Below are 23157 nucleotides of genomic sequence, written 5' to 3'. Positions count from 1 at the left end.
TAATTAGTTTCCTGCACTTTTTTAAAATAGTATCACATCTTTTCAGTCATATGCAGAATATTTTATCCTTTCTGTATTTATATAAAATTAGTTTATATAAATTAATTAAATAAATAAAAAATTGAATGAATTTTGCTTTTCTTGAACACCTGGCTTGTAATTTATAAAAAAAAACCAAATTTAATTTCACACACAAGTTCAGAATATGCGTTGGTTGGTGACAAGTTCTTGGAGTGTATATAGATTTTGCAAGAAAATTAACAAACAAAAAAATATAAGCCCATTGTTACCTTCTTTGTTGAGTAATATTCCCTCCATCCATTTAGGGATCATTGTGTTCAATTTTATCAACTTGTAGAACAGAAATCGAGAATTTATTCGATTTCAGCTTTTGTAAGCCCATATCAGACAACTGAAACTAACAGGGGCAAGTTTTACTTCTGATTCTCAAATCTGTTTTCTTACTGTTGTCTATTATAGATTGTGTGTACAGTTACAGGTAACATATAAGTGCTCACTTATATTATATTCATATATAAATAGACATTATTTGAAACATCCTTCAAAATATATACTACAGAAAGTCTACGTATAATTTTAATATATACATATATATTTCTCACAATACACATATATAAGTACACATTTCTCTCTCTCACACACACACAGTGTATATATATATATACATGCATACTTATGAAAAGATTAAACTTAATTTCTGATTTTTAAAACTAGTTTTTTAATTTTTTACATTATTATTTTTCCCAAATCAATTGTGCATGCAACAGGTTGGCTACTCCTGCTCGAGCAGAAATAATAGAAATTATGCTTAGAAAATGGTTAATCCAATTTATTAAACTCAATTTGTTGGATCAGGTTTATAGATCTGTTAATAAGAAGTCTTCTGTTATTTATTTTATTGCCTTGGGGATGCTTGCACATTATGGCCTTGTTGCTCTTGCGCTGTAAAGCCTATAAACAAGCAGCCTTGAGGATGAGTTGTTGCATTACTTTGGTATAGAAGACTTCAAAATACTGAGCTTTTCGATATCTCTCTCTCTCTCTCTCTCTCTCTCTCTCTCTCTCTCTCTCTCTCTCTCTCTCTCTATGGCAGGCATGCAAGCTGGCAGTCTCTAGGTCATGAGCATCCCCTAATTATTGTCAGTTTCAGAGGTTAACAGTATTAAACATACACGAAAGTGATGTAAATGATGATACTTAAAGGAGATGTGCTATTTTAAATGAAATTCATAATTTATACTAACCTTCATAAATGTTGATTTTCATGGGGTTGTGTTTTTGTGCAAGGGGAAATATGTGAAAATATTTAATATATTTCTCTCAGCAATGCTACTGGTTTGCCATATGCCCAGTAATGTTGGTCACAAGATAGAACTCTTTTTGCATCTCTTCTTGCCCCCTGAGAACAGTGTGTAACCCATGATACCCCTGCTGTAAATCTTTTGAATATAGTAGAGTTAAAACACTGTAATTTAATTTTTTTTTTCCTCTCAATTACAGTGTTTAACTCTACCGCATATTTCATGCTTTATATTTGCTATTTTCATGATTGACTTCATCTTAATTTTATAACATATTACTTGACTTATAACTAGATATAAATTGATAGTTAATAAATATAGTAGAAAATAAGAAATATTCTACACCAATGTGGATTTGAAGAAGAAATTGATATTTATGGAAACTAGTTAAAATTTAATATACTTTTGGGTTGTTAATGAGTGTAAGTTTAAAGATTGAATGAATTTTTTTCAGAAATAATAAATGCAAGCATGATTGATACCATTGATAGTAGAACTATGTACTTCGAAAATAGTTGACTGTGCATTTGGTCATTATAACAAAAAAGCTATACATTTAATTAATCACTAATTTATTTATATTTTTTTCTTGTTTAACCTCTGAAATGACATTCTTCTAACAAGTGATATTAGTACACTGGTGGGCAAAATTTAAGGACCAGTCAGGTTTTCACCTGTAGCTTCTCATAGGAGTAGCCTGGATATGGGAGAAGCATACCAAAGGAACCTTGTGAGGTATAGAAATGATGAAGGAAACAACACCGACACAACAGTGGAAACAAAACGGTACAGAGGGACTTTATTCAAAAATGGCAACATAGCACAGTAGGAGATATGGCCACCCCTAATGTTGATGCAGGCTTTGCATCGCCTGTCCATACTTATAACAATGTTGATAAGTTCTTGTGGTAACATCCATTCCTCTGTCGGCGCCATCTTCAGCTGGTGAACATTTTCTGGTGGTTGTGGATGTGCCACTAGGCGTCTCCCCAGAGTGTCTCATGTTCGATGGGATTTAGATCAGCAGAACGGGCAGACCAATCCATATGAACAATGTCCTTACTTTCCAAAAGCATATCAAGAGCTGCAGTGCGGTGGAATGTGGCGTTATCATCCATAAACACGAACTCAGGGCCAATGGTACCTCGAAACCGATGCACACAGGGAAGGATTACCTCAGTACTGTAGTGTGCATCGGTTACAGTACTGCCTTCCAGTATCTGGAGTTGTGTACGTCCATCCAAGATAATGCCTCCCCAGATGAGAACACCTCAACCGCCATATTGATCCCTTTCAGTGATGTTTGCGGGGTGATACCATGTGCTAACCTCTCACCTGATTAGCTGACATCCAGAATCGCTGCTGAGAATGAATCTACTCTCATCAGTAAAGAGTATCTTAAGTAAAGATTTTGTGGTCGCAACCTTTAGAAATAGTGTTGGTACTTAAGTTTTGCACACCAGTGTATTTTTATTTATTATTTATTTATTTTTTCCAGACAGTTGCCGTACCATTCCAACAGAAGACCAGGGACAATCAGATATACTTAGATTATCAAGCAGATGAAGTGCAGGACCATGTATTTCAAGCATTACTTAGGGCTATATATAAATTATTCAGGGTTAGTGTAACAGAACAACTACTGAATAAGTGAATAATATTATTAATTATCTCATTAAGATTATTTCCTTTTATACATTTTTATCACGATCCAATCCACTGAGTAAAAATTGTCTTAAAGTGGTCTTCACTGTTTTGTGATTGATTTTATTCTGGCTTGTTTTATTTAAATCGTCACCATAAAAAGTAGTATTCATATATTATTTTCATAGCCCTCCTCTTTTTATTAGTAATAACTGATATTGTTCAAACATTGTTTGTTGAATAAATTTAAAAGTTGAAAGGATACCAGAGATCAATTATTTATTTTAGTATTATTGTATACAATATGATAGTACTTTAATTAATGGTCGCGTTTACATGGCTCTGGGAAACAGTTTGTTTGCAGCATTTTAGACTAAGAAGAGAAAGTTTACTTTGGTAAGTATGTTGCTTTATCTGGAATGTTTGTTTGATGTGTGACAAAAGAACCAAACAAAGATTCCGGATAAAAGCTACATACAAATATTAACAAGATATCTAATTTTGTTTTTGAAAATTTTGATTGGCAAAGCATTAAAAATATTTGTCTGTACATAGGTCTTCAAACAGTTGTCATAGAGGGTCCAGTCACATTATTATGACCACCTAACTAGTATCCAGAATATGCGCCTTTCGCAGCATGCACCACAGCCTGCTGCCCTGGGAGGGACTCAATAAGTCCGCAGAAGGTTGCTACAGTTATCTGTGACCATGCAGACTGCAGTGCACCCCGGAGTTCCTGTAGGTTCCTTGGTGGAGGATCCATTCGTCTGATGTGCCGATCAAGGTGGTCCCATAGATTTTCAATGGGTTAAGATCAGGGTAATTCGGTGGCCCAGGGAGTAATTGAAGTCTTCGTTGTGCTCCTCAAACCACTTATGGAAAAATTCTGATGACTTGGCACGGTGCATTGTCTCACTGATAGATACCATCGCCCCCAGGGAACACAGTCAACATGTTCGGGTGTACCTGATTGGTGACGATCAGTAGGTAACCATTTGCGTTCAGGGTGTCCTCCAAAGGTATCAGCGAACCCAAACCATGCCATGAAAACATTCCCCAGACCATAATGCCGCCCCCACCAGCCTGCCTTCTGCCAACAATCACATCCGGGTGTCTGTTCTCGGAAGTTTCACGCCTAACACACCACCGACCATCCACTCGGCCAGGGTCCAGTGTTGGTATTGCTGTGCAAACTGATGACGTTGTTTGCGATGAACGGCCATCAGCATGGGTGCTGTCACCAAGCAGCTGCTCCGGAGCCCAATACACAACAGGCTTCACTGCACTGTCATGTTGGAGACCTTTCTGGTGGCTTCCACGGTTCACTTGGATGGCCAGTTGAGCAATAGTAGCGTGCCGATCGGTCTTGACCAACCATTTCAGCCAATATTCACCTCTGGGATCCATACTGAACAGGGATTTATTTTACTGTACTACTGTAGTTTTATTCATCTTTTAAAAGGAAGCAGAAATTTTTAACAATTGAATTGAAGATTGAGATTTTAAATAGACTTTCAAAGGGAGAAAGCAGGTCTTCATTAGCAAAATCTTACGAGGTTGGAAATTCAACCGTACTAGTCATTAAAAACAACAAGAAAAAATTTTTAAAGTTTGCGCTGAAACTTGATTCAGATGGTGCCAAAAAAAAAAGAGAAGAAAAATTATGAGAACAGGTAATGACCCATCCCTCAAAGGTACCTTTTATCCTAAACTTTGTCTCTGTGAGACAAAGTTTAGGAGAACCCATATCTGGACCCTAGGCGCCTCCGTAGCCAGGTGGGAAGGAGCAGCAGTGCGTAGCACACGCTTCTTGATTAGACCGGGGTTCGAGCCCGTCACCACCAAATACGGAGGATGCGGAAAGGTCATTCAGGGAATGACCACCGCATATCCCGGAGCAATATGGCCTTAGTTGCTAATGCTCCTAAAAACCAAATAACAACAAATAACAACAACATATCTGGACCTTTGTTGTGTGAAAAAGTGCCGGATTTTAACAAAAAAAATTAGGTGGTCCCTCAGGTTTTAAAGCCAGTGTTTTTATTTCTAAAATTACACAACTTTTTTTTTTAGTCTCCAGAACAGTATTTTTGATAAGTTCAAAAATCCAAACAAATGAGAAGTCCGGACTACCTCGATAATCCCAGTTAATTTGGATTATCGATGCTCTACTGTATGTCTTTCACAAAAAAGCTTTTCGCCCCCCCCAAATGCATTGCTTACATGGAATATTGCAAGGATACATACTATTTTCCAGAAAGTTTTAGTCTTTGGACACATGCTGCTTTCATATTGACATTTCTGCCACTCAAATGGCATGTTGGCCTCCTCTCCCTTTGGCTGCTCTGAAACATTCCACCACTCTCGTAGGTAAGCTTTCCACCAATAATGAATGCAGCAAGTATAATTCCCCATTCTTCCTGCAGAACAGTGACCAGTTGGGCTACTGATGTGGGATGTGATGGTTTGGCTCTCACCTGCATTCCAGTTTGCCAGGAATCTGCACCTGGCCATTTTAACTTTTGTAAAGCCATGTGTCATTAACTATCCTTAAACAGTATTGGCTGTAATGCCTGGAGCATTATCCTGTTGAAACAGGCATCAGTTTGTACCAAAGAATTGCCACATTATAGGGAGTATGGAATTATCCAAAATGTTACAGTGGGTAATGGTATTCCAGACAATCACCAAAGGCCTTAGGCCATGACACATTAGACAGTTCTGCACATTACCTTACCTCCTTCAAACTTCATTGTTGGTACAATTCACTCCAGCAACAGATGTTCTCCAAGCATCCTCCACAACCACAGATCTGATTGGAATAGAGCTTAGAAGAGATTTGTCGTTCCATTGAATCGATTTCCATTGTGGATTTGTATGAATCAATTATAGCATTTGTTGCACTGTGAGGCTGTGATTTTAGTTGATGTTTGGCATATATGCTGCTGCTCTCCTACAAAAACTGAGGCTGTGGTGTGTTCATATAGACCCCAACATCCCTCTTGATGCTTTCAGGGATATCAAATGAGATTGTTGTAATACCATTTTGATTATCCTCTGCTCATGTGTTGGTACTGTTAGACTTCCATTTCATGATAACCTAACTGATAGTTGACTTTGGATGGTGTTAGCTGTTACAATTGCCCTACACACTATGATGAGAACAACTAATTTGTGTGGCTCGCACTTTCCTTATATACCGGTCTGAGATGCTCGTTTATCCAGTAAGGCCCAATGGGCTATGAAAACAGAGGTGTCTATATACTTTTTGGACATATATACATGTTCAAAAATCTGAATGCCTGGATTGTATCTGTCCAGGAATATCTGGTTGGTTCTGACCTGTTTATAGGGGCTGGCAGCCTGTGGCACTGGTTTCAAATACAGCACCCAAGGTTACTCCAAATGGTGATGTTTCATCTAATCAGTCCCCTAAATACATTACATATTTTGCACTTTTTTTTTTAATTACAGGTGTCAGAGTAATTTTCATGTGGAAACTTATCAAGAGGTAAATAATTGAAAGTGGAAGGGGGAAATATTTTTGCAGGTGAAGAAAACAAAAAATAATGTTAAAGTGGTGAAGTGTTCAGAAGCTATATACATATAAGTGTTATGTATTGATAAAAGTAGAGGAGAAAAGAAAATGAAAAGGACCGTAAGAGATATTTTTGCGATATTTATTCTTAATAATCCAGTTGTATATAACATAACATTTGATTTATGTGTTTTTCATTAATTGTATGGTAAGTTGTGTACTATTATTGCATTACTTTGAACGTTTTTGAATGAATGTTTTGATTTAAATTTTGTTGTAAATGTTAAATTATGTAGAGAGAGAGCCCAAAAACGTCTAGAACAGGCAAACTATGGCCTGCGGGCCGCACATTTTTGTGTGGCCCGCGAGCTTTAATTGTATTTTCGAAAAAAGTTTACTTATTTTATGCCTTTTGTGATGCCTTTTTTAAAAATAAATTTGTATACGTGTAATACATTATAGAATTTGTCGACTTGTAAATTGTTTTGTCATCTCTGTATTGTTCAAATTGAGATAGAATTTGATATTTTGCGCGAACCGAAGTGAGCCAACGGGCGCTTTTATAACAGTATAATTTACGATCATAAACTAACCACGCGAAACTACGGTAACAGACAATTGGTGATGACCGGTGATGACGACAATGGCTTTGCTGCGGTGGCCAAGTAATAGGATAGGACTGCTGATCGGCCGCAGTTCCAATCTGTTTTCTCTGACGGTCATCCCGCAGTTAGTTTTTTTTGCGTTATCTTCGGTTATCATCTTGGTGCCAGTAGCGATAAAAATAATATTTATGCCCTTTTAAAAATGAATAAAAAATGAAAAATTCAACAAGAGTCTTCAGTTGAAGAGTGGAACACAAAATATTTTTTTGCTAACATAAATAACAAGACTATTTGTCTCATCTGCCAGGAGAGTGTCTCAGTGTTGAAAGAGTACAATATTAAAAGACATTTCACTACTAAACATTCCGAATATGGTGCCAATTTAACTCCGGAAGCGAGAAAGAAAACTGCTGATGGATTGATTCAAAATTTATCTAGACAACAAAATGTGTTTACGCGACTAACTAAGGAACAAGAAGCTACTGTAGAGGCAAGTTTTTTTTATTTCTCATATAATTGCAAAAAGCAACGAGCCTTTTTGGGATGGAGACTATATTAAAGAATGTATGACTGAAGCTTGTGGAATTATATGTCCTGACATTAAACACAAATTTGAGAATATAAGTTTATCTCGGTGAACTGTAGTAAGAAGAATTGAATGTATTGATACAAATTTGAATGAGCAATTATTATCAGTATTAGAATCCATAGCACGGTACTCGATAGCTCTCGACGAAAGTAACGACCAAAAGAATACTGTGCAGTTATTAATTTTCGCACGTGGATGTACCTCTAATTTTGAAATTATTGAAGAGCTTCTTTCAGTGGAATCTCTTAAAGACCAAACAATGGGAGCTGATATATTTGAAAAAGTTGAAAAATGCTTAACAAGATATAATTTACAACGGAACAAAATGGTAAGCGTAACAACTGACGGAGCACCAAGTTTGACAGGTAAAAATGTTGGAGCGTTAAAGAAAATTCAGGATAAAATTTGTGAAAATTATCCTGATTATAATTTAATTACAGTTCATTGTATTATACATCAACAAGTATTATGTAAAAATGTGTTAAAAGTTACACATGTTACATCTTGTATTATTAAACTAGTAAATTTAATACGATTGAGGGGGCCTGAAACACAGGCAATTCGTTAATTTTCTTCTAGATATTGAATCCGAGTACACAGATATTCTTTATCATAGCCAAATTCAATGGCTCAGTTTAGGAAAAGTTCTTCGGCGAGTATGGGATCTTAAAGATGACATCGTTCTATTTTTAAAACTGAAAAATATTATGGACTTTCCCGAATTAACTGATAATAACTGGATTTGTGATTTTGCGTTTACTCTGGACATCGTGACACACTTAAATACTTTCAACACCGTGTTACAAGGGAAAAATTTACACGCCAAATTAACTGATAATAACTGGATTTGTGATTTTGCGTTTACTCTGGACATCGTGACACACTTAAATACTTTCAACACCGTGTTACAAGGGAAAAATTTACACGCCCATGATATGGTAAAAAGTTTGAATGGATTTCAATTAAAACTCCAGTTGTTCCTTCGACATTTATTGATTAACAAGGCAGACCACTTTCCAACCATGAAGTTGCTGAAGGTTCCAGAAAATAAATTTGAAAAATATTGTGAAATTATCAGTGCACTGAATGACGACTTTTCACGAAGATTTGGCGACTTCCGAAAAATTGAGACAAGTTTGGCAATAGTGCGCGACCCATTTTCAATAGAAATTGATAGTGCACCGAGTGAACTACAACTTCAGATTATAAATCTGCAGTATGATACCGATTTAAGGGAATTGCATGGTCGTGAGGAAATCTGTAAATTTTACAATAATCTTAATTCGGACAAATTCGACGAACTTAAAGATTTTGCCCGAAAAATGTTGGTTATTTTTGGATCAACCTACATATGTGAACAAACATTTTCTGTCATGAATCTAAATAAAAATTCTTTACGATCAAGCATCACCAATGAACATTTACAAGCAGTTTTAAGAATCTCAACTACAAAATTAATACCTGAAATTAAAAAAATGTTAAAAGATGTAAAACAGTTCCATTCATCTCATTAAATTCTTGGTTGTTAGAGAAAAATTTTTTTATGTTATATTTCTTCTTCATGATAACAAATAACATATCTAAAAATAGTATTTTACGTGTGGCCCGCCTTCTTTTTGAATTCCTATTGTGGCCCTTCAGCCCAAAAGTTTGCCCAGGCCTGGTCTAGAATATAATAATTTTTGATTTATTACTTCAATTATCAGTGGAAAATGAATTTATGCATTATCAGTAATACGTGAATTGGTAGGTTGAGCATTACAGCTCTGATTCATACTATCTAGTTGATATATAAAGTAGATATAGCAGATATATCAAGATGTAATGTAAATATAATACGTAAATTCATTGTCCACTGGTTATTGAAGTGGAAGTTATTATATATAAAATTTTTCCAGACTATTTCTACATAATTTAACTTTAAAAACAAAATTTAAATTGAAACACATTCATTAAACAATGTTTTACCATTACACAACAATATTATTGTGACATGATAATAGTACATGATTGCCATAACATAATCTATTTATGTAACAAAAACTTAGGTAAATGATGACAATAAAATAAAAAAAAATATATTTACTTTCTACATTAATTTCGCTGCTTGTTTCTTGCCAACATTTCTCCACAGAATTCAAGTTTGAATGTAGTTTTTCACTTTTATCCCATATTGGCCGTCTAATATAAACCTTTGAAATTAAAGATTCTATGTCCATGTTGAAATCACTGTCTAGCATCAAATACCAGTGAGCTTGAATTAAAATTCATTTCAGCAAGTGGGGGGGGGGATTAACACAACCTGTACTAACCAATTCTGATACGTTTTTACAGACACGATTGTCTACTTGTGGCTTGGTGACAGAGAGGGTTGGAGAGGTGAATCACTTTTTCCATTAATGGGTTTATTATTATTATTAGCCATATAGTGCAAGGAAGCCTGAGGCTTATGCTGAACCAGCCAAAAAAAAAAATTTCCAAGTTACCCTGAGAGAGAGAGAGAGAGAGAGAGAGAGAGAGAGAGAGAGAGAGAGAGAGAGAGAGAGAGAGAGAAGTAGAAAGGAATCACCAAGAAAGAGAAGGATGATATCCAGCTCAGAACCCTGGGTGTGCCAAGCCCATACTCACCAGTTGTGAGCTACTGGGGTTAGGATGACAATCAGCGATTTTTTTTTTTTTTTTTTTTTTATGTTTAGCTTAGTAATAGAAATCATACAGTGTATAATTTCTATTATTAAACTAAATACAATATGTAGGTTTAAAAATAAAGTTTCATTTAATGTTAACTGCAGATGGAAAACCTAGATTAATTAGGAGATAGGAAATATGAAACCGATGGGTGTTAACAATTACTCTTTTTTAGGCCATGCATTTAAAATATAAATGCATGTTTTATGCATCGCGAGGCTGCAATTTGTTGTAGAAAGCAAAAAAGCACGAAACTTTAAAAAAAAAAAAGGCATTTATTTACAAAATAAAATCAATAAAATGTTATGTGATATTTTTAAATAAGAAACAGAGTACAGTCGGTCCTCGTATAGCACGTGTTTGCATTACACGAATTCGATCATACACGATTTATAAATAGGGGAACGTTATCTTATATAACACGAACTGAATTCGCTTATACACGATTCGCCTTTGTGTTTACAAGAAATCGCAGTCGAACGCGGAATCACCCCAACTGAACGCAACACGATAGGAATGAAGAAGATTCTGAAAATGTATTTATGTGTTTTATATCAGTGAAGGGAAAACATATTTCACCATAATAACGTAAAAACCAACACAATTCCAGCTATCGGTATAATCGCAAATGCAATTAGATGGAGTTTACTAACAGTTTATAACAGATTCCACTAGCAGAAACGCAACTGGAAATTGTTTTTATTGTTTTATGGTAGTAACCTCCAGAAATGTGCTTTAGTAAAATGTGAGGTGTTAATTAATAGTGTATCTCGGCCTTTACGTGTTATTTATTCAGTTGCTACACGCGCGCAGCTTTGTTTATGTGTATCAAGCGTGCCACCTCGTTTTATAATTGTGCTTTATTTCCTAAAAATTAGTAAAATACTTAAAAGGTGTGAAAAGGAAGCGTCCTGGCTAAGACACTGCAGATTCAGAGAGAAAAAAAAAAAAAAGCAATATCGATAAACAGAGGTGGACTGGGTCAAAAATTCTTACCCAGGAAAATTTATAGTGGCCTCATACTACGGTTTATGGCCAAAATCACACCGGCCTCCGGCCCACCGTGGTTTCCCCCGTAAGGCTTATGGCCAGTCCTCTTCTGTCGATAGAGAAAAAATACGAAATTGTGAAACGCTTTGAGCGAAATTAAAGACCATGTGATATTGCATGTGCTACAGACCTAAATGAGGCAACGCCGAGAATTACAAAGAATGCAGCGAAAATAAAAACAACTTTCATAGCGGGAACAACTCAAAGTGTAATTAAAATCCATTAGATTAAGACACAAAGAATTGGAAGAGATGGAACGGCTGTCATCTGTTTGGATAGAAAATCAAACAAAAAGCAAGTTTGCTTACGATAGAATCAAAAGCATTAGCAATATTTTATTATGACTTACGTATTATAAAATACGTAAGTATTTTATTTAATATAATAAATTTTTTATGAATAAAATATGTATTTTATTTGTAAAAAATACTTTTTTAGTATTAAAAAATACTTTATTATAATATATTATTTTTATTACGTATTTTAATCGTTATAAAATACTTACGTATTTTATAACGATTAAAATTACCCGATTATTTATTGTGTTTGGTAATGTTTTGGTTCCAAATGTGTGTTCAATCTTGGGTGGTCAGCACCTAACCCTACTTTTCCCATAGGGCCTGTTGTTTATATTGCGCGATTTTGCATTGCACGAGGGTTTCTAGGAACGCAACTATCGTGCTATACGAGGACAGACTGTATAAATCTAAAAACTGAAGTAATGAAAAGTTAATTTTACATATTCCAAACTTTATTTCTTCATTGTCATACTGATTAATTTTTGCTCTTTTTTTTTTTTTTTTTTCAAGATTTGAAAACAGTAAGGAACTAATGGCTATACCTCATCCCTGTACATTATAGTAGACAAAATTTTGAATATAATAATTTATGTAATGAATTGGAAGGTTATAAAGGGCAATTTTTAAATATATCAGAATGAATCAAGAAATGTTGTTTTAAATTTGATTAATAAAATCACGGACTAACTAATAATTCTACTTATTTATTAGCATTTTATAGATAAATATCAGAAAAAAAGAACCATGGTATTCCTGTTTGAATTTAGTTTGGCACTTTTGGTCACATATTGCAGTTTACATAAATCCATACATTTTTGAAATCAAAATTTCAGTATCCATGCTTAAAACTTCTGTATTACAAGTTTTCTTTACATCACCATGAATTCTTGCTTTCTACAGCAACAGCAGTTCTAGAAATTGCATAAAGGCCAGACTTTATTTACCCAGTTGAGTGACATCAGTACTTCTGCTGAGAATCAGCAAGCTTAATTTGTTGAGGTAAGCTGGTGGGGGATTAACACAAGAAGCGACAGCCAGTGCCCACACTGTTATTGTACGTACTCCCATTAACTCGCATGGTTCATTTAGTCTACTTGTGGCTGCTGGTTGCAAGTAAGCATGTCATCTGCGTTCTACGTGTAACCATTCTTATTGTCATTCGCAGTAGTGATTTTTGATGTGAAAACATCTTTGGCACACCTACTACATTTTCAGACTGAAGCAAAACCAATTGGTAACGAAAATGTCAGACAGAAATGACAAATGATGTCACTTCCTAAATGATGGTAATGCAGTCACTAATGTTGATTCAGTAGTAAGTAGCAGGTGTGATGTTTCTCACATAAAACATTATATGTTACAAACTTTCTACAACTTTATAACTATTATCTTCTGTTTAACCATCAAAAATTTATTTTATTGATGAAGAGTAATATCTCAAAATGATATGGTTATTTCACCTGTCTTGTGTCACATGCATATAGGCTCTTGTAAAAAAAAAAAAAAAACCTTTTGTAATGATTGACTGTCAACTTCATTGCTTTGCATCAAGGCAGAACTGGTAGAGTTGCCAAAATAAGTTTCTAAAAGTTCAAAGCTATGTACATCAGTGCTTTTAAATATTTTTTCCCCCTATTTTGACTATATATCTCAACATTAGAGCTGGATTATTTCATAAAGAAAATAATAACAATATAAAAACTTGGTATTATTTATTTTTTCTTTGCAATAATATCCTCTTATGTTTATATATGTATTATTTGAGTCAGTTTCATCAATTTCTGGATCTGAGTTCTAGAGAATTTCTTCAGTTTCAGCTTATGTAACTTACATTGTCTTGATCTTAAGGAATTAAGATTCAAGACAATGACTTCATACTCTTTTGGTCTCTTACCTGAACACACACACACACACACACTTGTGAATAGGTTAATGATTCCTATTAATGTGTGCGATGACTTATATAAGTTTACTTATTCTTGTTTTTCTGTTTCTTTGATTACAATAATTACATTTTTGAATGGTCAGATTTTTTTAATACATACTAAGTAAGAAAAAATTAATTAACATAATTTCTTTAGTTACTTAAAGGAACTTTCACAAATGTTCTCAGGAGATCAGGAGGAGATGTTAAAGTTTTGAAGCAGTTATTAGAACAGTTCTTCAGAGCAGTAAGTATTTCAATTCTGAAAATTAATGCATCATTTTACTTAATGAGAGCTTAGATGTTTTTTTTTTTTTTTGTGAACAAAGTGAAATGGTTTGTATATGGAATTGTGGGCTAATAAGATCCTATTACTAATTGTGACTGTACCAGAAAAATGGTACGTTTATGTACCATTTTTCTGGTACTTTCACAATTAATAATTTGAAATTCAAGACATCTTTTCATAGCCGACCGGGCTAGCCGAGTGGGTAAAGTACCTACCCGGCAACCCAAAGGTCGCGGGTTCGATTCCCGCCTCGGGCTTGGATCAAAGTACTGCAAAAACCTTGGGAGGTGCAATATGGCCACAGAAGCCGATGTGCCAACGACTACCAAATCAAAAAAAAAAAAAAAAAAAAACATCTTTTCATTTTTCACATCTTGAGTGAATAGAATTGCTGAGAGAATTGTTTTTAATATTTGTGAAGACCAATGTGGCTATAAAAGTAGCCCATTGCTTTATATGAGTTCTGAAAGTGTATGTGTGTTTTCTCCTCCTTCCCATAAATCATAAAAATAATTCTGAGAAAAGTTTCCTCAAAACCCATCTGGATTAGACATATAATGTACATGAGATGATTGTTCTTTAAACTTTGACTAATTTATAAGTAGCTGTTGTATTCTATCAAGTTAGCCTTTCCAAAGTTTAGTTGCACTACAAATACATGTTTATACTGTTGAACTCTTTAATTCAGATTTAATGGCTTAATACTTTTTTTAACATATTGAAAGTTTCTTGCTGTAAAAATTTTGGGATATTTTACAAATCATGTTAATTTAAAAAAATATATATATATATTTTTTTTTATCCCTGCAAGGTCTGTTTCATTGAATTCATTACTTTTCTTTTTACTATCTATAATATTTTTAGAGTTATGCTTAAAAGTTATCAAATATTTTAGCATTTGCCATCATTGAAACTAAATCAAGCTGACCTACTGGATGTATTTCAAGGTATTAAATTTTTACCTTTGGAACGTGGTGCTTTTTTGAAGATACAGTGTTTCATCAATCTTTTAGAGGCTACATTGAGGTAAGTTACTTAGAAAACCGAATAGAAATAGTTTCAGTAGTTTTGAAAATAAAATAGTTTAGCATAAATTTCAAGTTAAATATTTATAAATTTTAATTTAAAACAAAAAATATATATAAATATTCTATATTTGTTTTTCAGCCAGATCAAACATTCAGTGTTCTTGTTTAATGACCAGTTGGCATGGTAAGTGTTATATTTTGTGCTATATTTTATTAAATCATTTCCTGTTATACAGATTATCTATAAAAGAATAAAAAAAATTTAAAAACTACTAAAAAATAAGACAATGCCAGTGAGATATATTTATGTTTACACCAGGTTATAATATATTTCTATATAGGCATCATTTGTGCTAAAGATAGCCAAATAAAATAATATAAATTTTTTTATGTTCCACAAAAGAAGTAAATAACACTACTCTGCATTTTTAAAAAAATCACTGATGTTTTCTCAGAAAAGCGTGTTTCTGAATAATTTTCTGATGCTGATTTCAAAAATTACTTCTGTCTGTTTCCATAACATCAGGTTATTTCAAAAATCACAAAATAAAATTTGATTTTTCACTAAATTTTATTTATTTTGGCAGAATTTGAATACTGAATTATGATAAAATTCTACTTTTGCCAGAATTTTATATTTAAATACATGTTGAAAGCACTATTAAAAAGGGCAGTGTGGTAAAAAGTCCACTAATCACTCACCTAATTTTAAAAACTGATCTATGATGGGTCAAATTTTCATTTCCTTGATTTTCGTGCAGATCCTTCTACTTTATAGTCCTTCAGTATCCAGCAATAGTCAGCCATCGTGTTGACATATCACCTCCTCTGGCACCTCATCTCCATGTCTTTAATGAAACCTCTCATCACCCTGTTCTTCACTAACACTTCCTAGATTTTCTGAGAAGTAGTCATTATGGGAGTGTAAAAAATGTACCTTGATGCTGATGTTGCAGCCCAGCTTCTTGAAGTTTGGCAACATATTTTCAACTATATTCTTGTAGTCTGGATCCTTGGTGTTCCCTAAGAGATACATTCTCAAGCTAATCTCTGCCTGTTTTTTTCTTTCATTCACAGTTCTCTCAAAATCTTGGTCCCTCATCACTTTGCAAATTTGAGGTCCAACAAAAATGCCTTGTTTTAGCTTCTCTTGGATGATTGAAGGGAATTTAGTGCAAAGATAATAAAAGCAGGGACCTTTCTTAGGGGTGGTGTTGATGCTTTTTATCAATAGCAGCCTGAGCGTGAAGAGGACATTTGCCGAGGCTGAAGTTAATGTCTACCAGTAGAAACTGTGTGGTGTGAGTTAGTTGGAAGCAAAGGTATAGTGGGAGTAATCTACATGCAGATGGAATGGCCAAACAAGTGCAGATGTCGTATGGGTGATTTCAATCTGTTCCAGATTAATTAGAATAAGTGGGAGGGGAAACTCACCTTGGGAAAAAAATTTGACAAACTAGATAATTATTATTTGTACCAGCATGTCAGAGATAATACTAGGAATGAGAATATTTTTGACCTCATCATCACTCATGAATTAGATAACATCACAGGGCTTAAAATACAAGAACCATTGGCAGGTAGTGATCACACAGTCGTCAGTTGAAAGATGTTGCAGCAGTTAAAGGTAAAGGCATGGGTTTTAATTTCAGAAGAGGGAACTTTGACAGTTTAAGATGCTATATGGCATCTATTAATTGGACAGATTGCAGAGTGAGGGCAAATACACTTGAATTATGGAATACTTTTAAAGCGAAAATCACATAAGCTGTGAATGCATACATACTATTAAGAAAATATTGCAGGAGCAGGATTGCCAAAATGGATGATTACAAGGAAGAAAAATGCAAATCAGATTGTAACCTTGTGCACTGGGTGCGGGGAAGTCTTAGACAACCCAGCTGATGTTGCAGATGAATTGAACAGTACTTTACATCTGTCTTTACTGAAGGAAAGACCACTTATGCTGAGAAGAGGCTGTGCAAATGAGGCAGATTCATATGAATTTAGCAATGATAAATTCATATTTCTAAATTCACATGAATTTAGAAAAACTTTTGAGCATAAAGGCATGCAAGTCTCCTGGAGTTGATGGCATATACCCAATAATTTTGTGGGAGGTCACCAGGGAGTGTATGGAACCACTGAAGTTAATTATGAGGGCATCTTTGGACTCGAGAGAGAATCCTTTGGATTGGAGAATTGCCAACATACCACCAATACATAAAGGCAGTTCTAAGAGGGAAGCTGTTGTTAACTACAGACCAATTAGTCTAACTTCAGTTGTAGAAAAAATTTAAGAAGCAATGATTAAGAGGGCAGTACAGGAACATTTAGATAGATATGGCATTCTAAAGGACACACAACATGGCTTTGTTAAGGGAAAATCATGTTTAACTAACTTAGTAAGCTATTTTGACATAGTTACTCATGAGCTGGATGTAGGGAAAATTTTTGACATAGTTTATTTAGACTTTAGTAAGTTGTTTGACTCAGTCCCTCACAAGAGCTTATTGTATAAGCTGGAATGTGTTGAGATTTACTGGAAAAATTCTAGGATCGATTGATGGGTGGCTGCAGGGCATAAGGCAGAGGGTTGTGATTCAGTGGTCCAAGAACCAATCCTTGGGGATTGGTTCTTGGACCACTGTTGTTTCTGATTTTCATAAATGGCATTGAAGATGGAATGGAGAATGCTTGATGTCAAAATTTGCAGACAACTTAAAGATTGGCCAGCAAGTCGTTGATTGCTGGAACAGATTGCCTTCACAGGTAGTTGAGGCTAACAGTTTGAATAAATTCAAAGATCAGTGGATAGTTTGCTACATGAGGAGGGAAGCAAATGATTTGCATTTTCTTATCTATTCTTTTCCTTTGGCCAGTGAAGCAAAAGTCTGTGGATTCCTTGCACTATATGGCTATTACTAAAGCTTTCACAGACTGTTTCATCAAACCCAATTTAATGTGCAAGAGTGGAAGGAGGACAGTTTTTGGGGGTCTACCAGTGGTTTATGAACTATGTTCTTTGATCCAGGTAACAAACTGTCCCTCTTTGGCCAGACCTTGACATCCCAGTATTTACTACTTTCCCAACTGTTTCGCTCACATGAAAAGCAAGGCATTTTTGTGTAGCCAGATTGCTGTCCAAGTAGTAGTAGTAGTGGCATGTGATGCAAGAAAGCAAATGTATGAGCTTATGCTCATCAGCCAAAAAAAAAAAAAAAATCACACCATTCTCTCCAAATGCCTGTCCAGTTCCTCCTTAAATTTATTCAACCTATCAACTTCCACAACGAAAGATGGAAGTTTGTTCCAGCAATTAACCACCCGCTGGCTAAAGGCAAATTTCCGCACATCTATTCTACATCTGTCTTTTCTTAATTTGAATTTATGCCCCCTTAGGTTCGTAATCTGAACAAGTGGAAGGATCCCATCAGAATTCAGCGTGCTCAACCCATTCAAGGCCTTATATACCTCAATCAGATCACCGTGCAGGTGCCTAGTCTCCAGCCACTGCAATTTGCAGAACTTAAGCCTCTCTTGGTAAGAGGATCCCTTCATTCCCCTCACCAATCTTGTTGCCCTTCTCTGTGCACGCTCAAGTAAATCTACATCCTTCCTAAAATGAGGCCTCCAGACCTGTACGCAGTACTCAAGGCGTGGCCTGACCATTGCCTTATACAGAGGGATAATCACCTCCTTTTCCCTGCTAGCAAAATTCCTATATATCATTGGCAAAACCCCATGACCTGCCCTGGCAGCCTGTCTGCATTGCTCAGAAAACTTCATATCTGCCTGCACAATTACTCCCAGGTCTTTTTCATTTTCTACCACCTTAAGTGTAGTACCACACAGTTGGTACGTTTCTCTGGTGTTACTTCTACCCATATGCAGTACTTTGCATTTGTCAAGGTTAAACTTCAGTTGCCACTTCTTAGCCCATCTGCCCAAATTATCTAGATCCTGTTGCAGTAGCACACTGCCATTACTGTCATTAACAACCCTGCCAACCTTTGTATCATCTGCAAACTTCAACATTAAGCCTGATATACCTTCATCAATATCATTGATAAATATACAAAACAACAGTGGACCTAACACCGAACCCTGTGGGACACCACTAATAACATTAGTCCAAGAAGAGCAGCACCCATTGATTACCACCCTCTGTCTTCTCCCACTTAACCATCCTTTTATCCATTGTAGCAACTTACCCTTAATACCATTCTGCTCCAAATTGTACAATAGTCTTCCATGCGCAACAGTGTCAAAAGTTTTCCTGAAATCCAAATATATGATATCAAAATTATTTTTTGCATCCAGTTCCTTTGTAACCACATCATAATATCCTATCAAATTTGTCAGACAAGACTTTCCCTTAACAAACCCATGCTGTGTCTGAATTATTGCTGCAGTCTTGTCTAGATGATCCTGCAATGCATCTTTAACCAGCGACTCCATTATTTTACCCGGAACAGAAGTTAAACTAACTGGTCTGTAATTACTCGTGTCACCCTTCGATCCCCCTTTGTGAACTGGGGACACATTTGCACATCTCCAGTCCGTGGGAACCTCCCCTGAGTCCAAGGATGCTCTCATAATTATGGCTAAGGGTTTGCTTAGTTGCTTTGCCGCCTCCTTTAATATAACTGGATAGATCCCATCCACCCCAGGTGCTTTTCTTACGTTTAACTTCAACAATTTCTCTTTCACTTTGCTCTCAGTTATTACAAAATCATTAAGTATCTTGCTACAATTTGATAACCTTCTGCCATTTTCGAACCTTAATAATTCCTCACGTGTGACTGTAGATGCAAAATACTCATTCAGTTTGTTTGCTATCTGAGCAGGATCATCAACAGTCGAACCATCGATGGCAAGTGGACCAATCAGATTCATCCTCTTCCTTTTAGAGTTTATATAAGTAAAGAAATCCTTGCTGTTTTTCTTAGCATCTTTTGCCAAGGATTTCTCATAATCTGCCTTCGCCTGTCGAACCTCCTTTGTCATCTGATTACAGATTAACGTATATCTGCCATAGGCTTCTGAGTCGCTTGATAATTTATATGCATCCCATGCATTTTTCTTCTCTGTTATGAGTCTCATTAGTTCATTTGACAACCATTTAGGCCTAAACCTTGAACAGTATTTCTTAATAGGTATGAAACTTTTAGTAGGTTCCACGATTAATTCCTTGAATGCTTCCTACTTAGAATTTATTGTTGGTAACATCGTCAGTTGATCCCACTGTACAGAATTTAAAAACTGCCGGAGACCACTGTACTCGCCTTTACGGAAGCAAAAACCCTTTCCTTTACCCCTGATGGTAATTAAATCTTTAAGTAAATCCCACGTCAGTACACTGTGATCACTGCCACCTAGTGGTTCTTTTATCTGCAAATTTCTAATACATGAATGATAACTGCTGATAACCAGATCAAGAGTATTACTTTCTTTGGTTGCCTCTCGAACATGCTGCTGCAGAAAACAGTCATCCAATAAATCCACAAAAGTCTGACTAGTGTGTGAGTGCTCAACCCACAAGTTCCAGTCAATATCTGGGAAGTTAAAATCTCCCATTATAAGACAATCCGATTTACTAGCCCCCTCTATTTCTCTGTACAATTGTTCATTGTACTCATTCAAGTCATTAGGCCTATAACACACTCCTACTCTTATTTTTGCTTTCGCAGTGCTTATGTCACACCAAACTGACTCAACAGTGCACTGTTCATCTATATCAACTGGATGCACTTCTTTTGATTTTATGTTTTTTTTTATTAACAGCATAACACCTCCTCCCTTCCTATCCTGTCTATCCTTTCTGTACACATTGTACTCCCCAAATTCCAGTTCGGCATTCCTTATATCTGTGTGACACCACGTCTCTGATATCCCAACAATATCCGCCTTTGATGTCTTGACCAACACTTCAAATTCATCAAATTTATTTACTATACTTCTAGCATTGGTATACATGCAAGTATACCAATGCTAGTAATGTGCCTATCACTTTAAAGTTAGCACAGGCCAACCAATCATGTTCTTCGTACTTAATATTTGTTAACAACTTCTTCAAGTTCTCATATGTTTCTTTCACATGCATTGAGTGAGCTACTGGAATTGACTGACATTTATTTCCATTGTGGATCAACACACCTTTGAGGAGGTTCTTTGATAAGTCAATAAAAAGTCTCCACTGTGTAGGATTGTAACTGATTTCTAAATAGTTCATTAAGTCATTTATATTACTGCAAGAAACCATAGAATTGTCCACAGAAAAGTAGAGGACTAGTTCTCTGTGTCTGTACCATGAGAAAAACATCTTGTGCTAGATTTTTTGACTTAAGTCTAGAACCAGGGAGTTCTGCAGATTCCTTTGGTAATTTTAAATCTCTTACCAGATCATTGAGTTCATGCTGTGAAAACAAGTTAGGGCTGGGCTCAGTCTTCCAGGCATGTAGACTTAAGTTTCATCTTCATAAGCTTCACTTTCAGTATTCTCTGCTGCTACATTCTCCAATATAAGCAGAGAGCATGGAATTGGCAGGTTATCTCCATATGGGACTGCTCTAAATCTCAGATAGAATATTAGGATACACAATGCCCTTCTTACTCTTTGCATGGGGTCCCTCTACATTAACTAAACAAAAGTAATAGCCATCACAGTGCTTTGTAGGCTCTCACCATATCATGGCAATTGCGAATGGTGTACCCATTCTTTTTACAATTTTTCCACAATCTCAATGCTTTAGCACAGGTTTGGAAAACTTTATGTGAGCCCATTGTTTATCTTGTTCACTGAGTTTCACTCCAAAATAAGCACACTACATATTTTTACAAATTTTATAATATGTTGTCTTTGCTTGAGGACTACATAACTTCCACAAATATAACAAAATAAGTTTGAATTGTTCAAATGCTTGTGTGAAGACATTTTACTCACTTTTCAGAACAAGTTTGACATGATAACCTCAAAAATAAACTCAGCTCACACTGATAAACACTGCTACATGGAGCTCTCAAGGTCAAGAAACAAATAACTGAAGGCAGTGTTGCCAACATGTGAAGATTTAGTTTTTAAATTCCCAGCATTTACTCCTAACTTAGTAATTCAATAATAAAACTCATGACATCAACTTAAATGATTTGTGTAAAAAACAGTATTCACTAGAAAAAACAAGTAATATTTCTGAAATCAGCGTAAAAATCTGAGTTAAAAACAGCTATTAATTTACAAACGTCAAAAACCATGCAGAGTGGTGTAAATTTAGATGATTATTACATAGATGGTGTAAATGATACAGTATATATTTTTTTTTTTTTTTTTTTTTTTTTTGGAGCAAGCACTAAAATGCTGATTTTTCAAGAAAGGGTACAGTATGTGCTCACTGTGTGTGACAAAAGAAATTGTTCAAATTCAGCATAGTTATCACACACATACATTACAAAGAGCCACTTTCAAGGAACAGCATTTATGACTGAATGGATAACATTTAAAAACAAAATGTAGTGTTCTGAAACACAACTACAGATAAGGCCAAAGGTGTTGGCTGAATATGAATATAGTTCAAGCAGATCTGTTCATGCTTTGGCAAGGTGTCCTCAAACCTGAGATCAGCAATATATAACACAAATAGATTTCAAAATTTTTGACATTTTGTTGAGGAGGTATTAGAATGCAAGCAGTATGATGAGTGGTAGTTCAATTATTTAATCTATAAACAGTGATAAGTGTTCTATATTATACCACTTTTTTTTGTCAGAAGAATCAAAACAATTTTTTTTTTTTTTTTTTTTTTGGCTGATGCTGCATAAGCTGCTTTCTTGCATTGTATGCCTCTACTAATGCTAATGCTAAAAAAGAAGGAAAAATAGACAAATATTCTACATGTATAGTTGGCTGTATTTGAGTATACTATGAAACAACAGCATGATTCAGAACTCATTTACCTATCATGCTAATATAGCATTTATTGCTTTTTTGCTTATAATCTTTATTAAGATCTATTTCTGTACCACACCAGTCAGTAGCTGAATTGTTCAACTTGGCAATAAAGGCGATTATTCAGTTACATAATTTTATTATTAAAAATTTGGCTGGTTATTGTCATAAATTTGGTTCTTCATCAAGACTTTTTGAGTGAAATATGGTATGCCTTTATAGATGTAAAACTTGAG

The 23157-nt window shown here is 35.1% G+C and overlaps 1 protein-coding gene across 2 annotated transcripts in view; it reads left to right on the top strand.

The window, feature by feature from the left end:
* Nucleotides 1-23157, top strand: part of Ccz1 (vacuolar fusion protein CCZ1) — an 80388-nt gene that overhangs the window by 31656 nt on the left and 25575 nt on the right. For both annotated transcript variants that reach the window (XM_090371492.1, XM_090371491.1), the window contains exons 4-7: nt 2821-2943; nt 13817-13906; nt 14844-14974; nt 15116-15160. In XM_090371492.1, coding sequence (XP_090227618.1) covers nt 2821-2943; nt 13817-13906; nt 14844-14974; nt 15116-15160 — 389 coding nt within the window. The remainder of the gene's footprint in view (nt 1-2820; nt 2944-13816; nt 13907-14843; nt 14975-15115; nt 15161-23157) is intronic.

This window comes from Mastigoproctus giganteus, chromosome 4 (genome assembly GCF_048544385.1).
Source record: "Mastigoproctus giganteus isolate SK-2022 chromosome 4, ASM4854438v1, whole genome shotgun sequence".
Taxonomy (NCBI): Eukaryota; Metazoa; Arthropoda; class Arachnida; order Uropygi; family Thelyphonidae; genus Mastigoproctus; species Mastigoproctus giganteus.
Note: the sequence above shows the minus strand (reverse complement) of the source record. Positions and strands in the feature narration are given on the sequence as shown.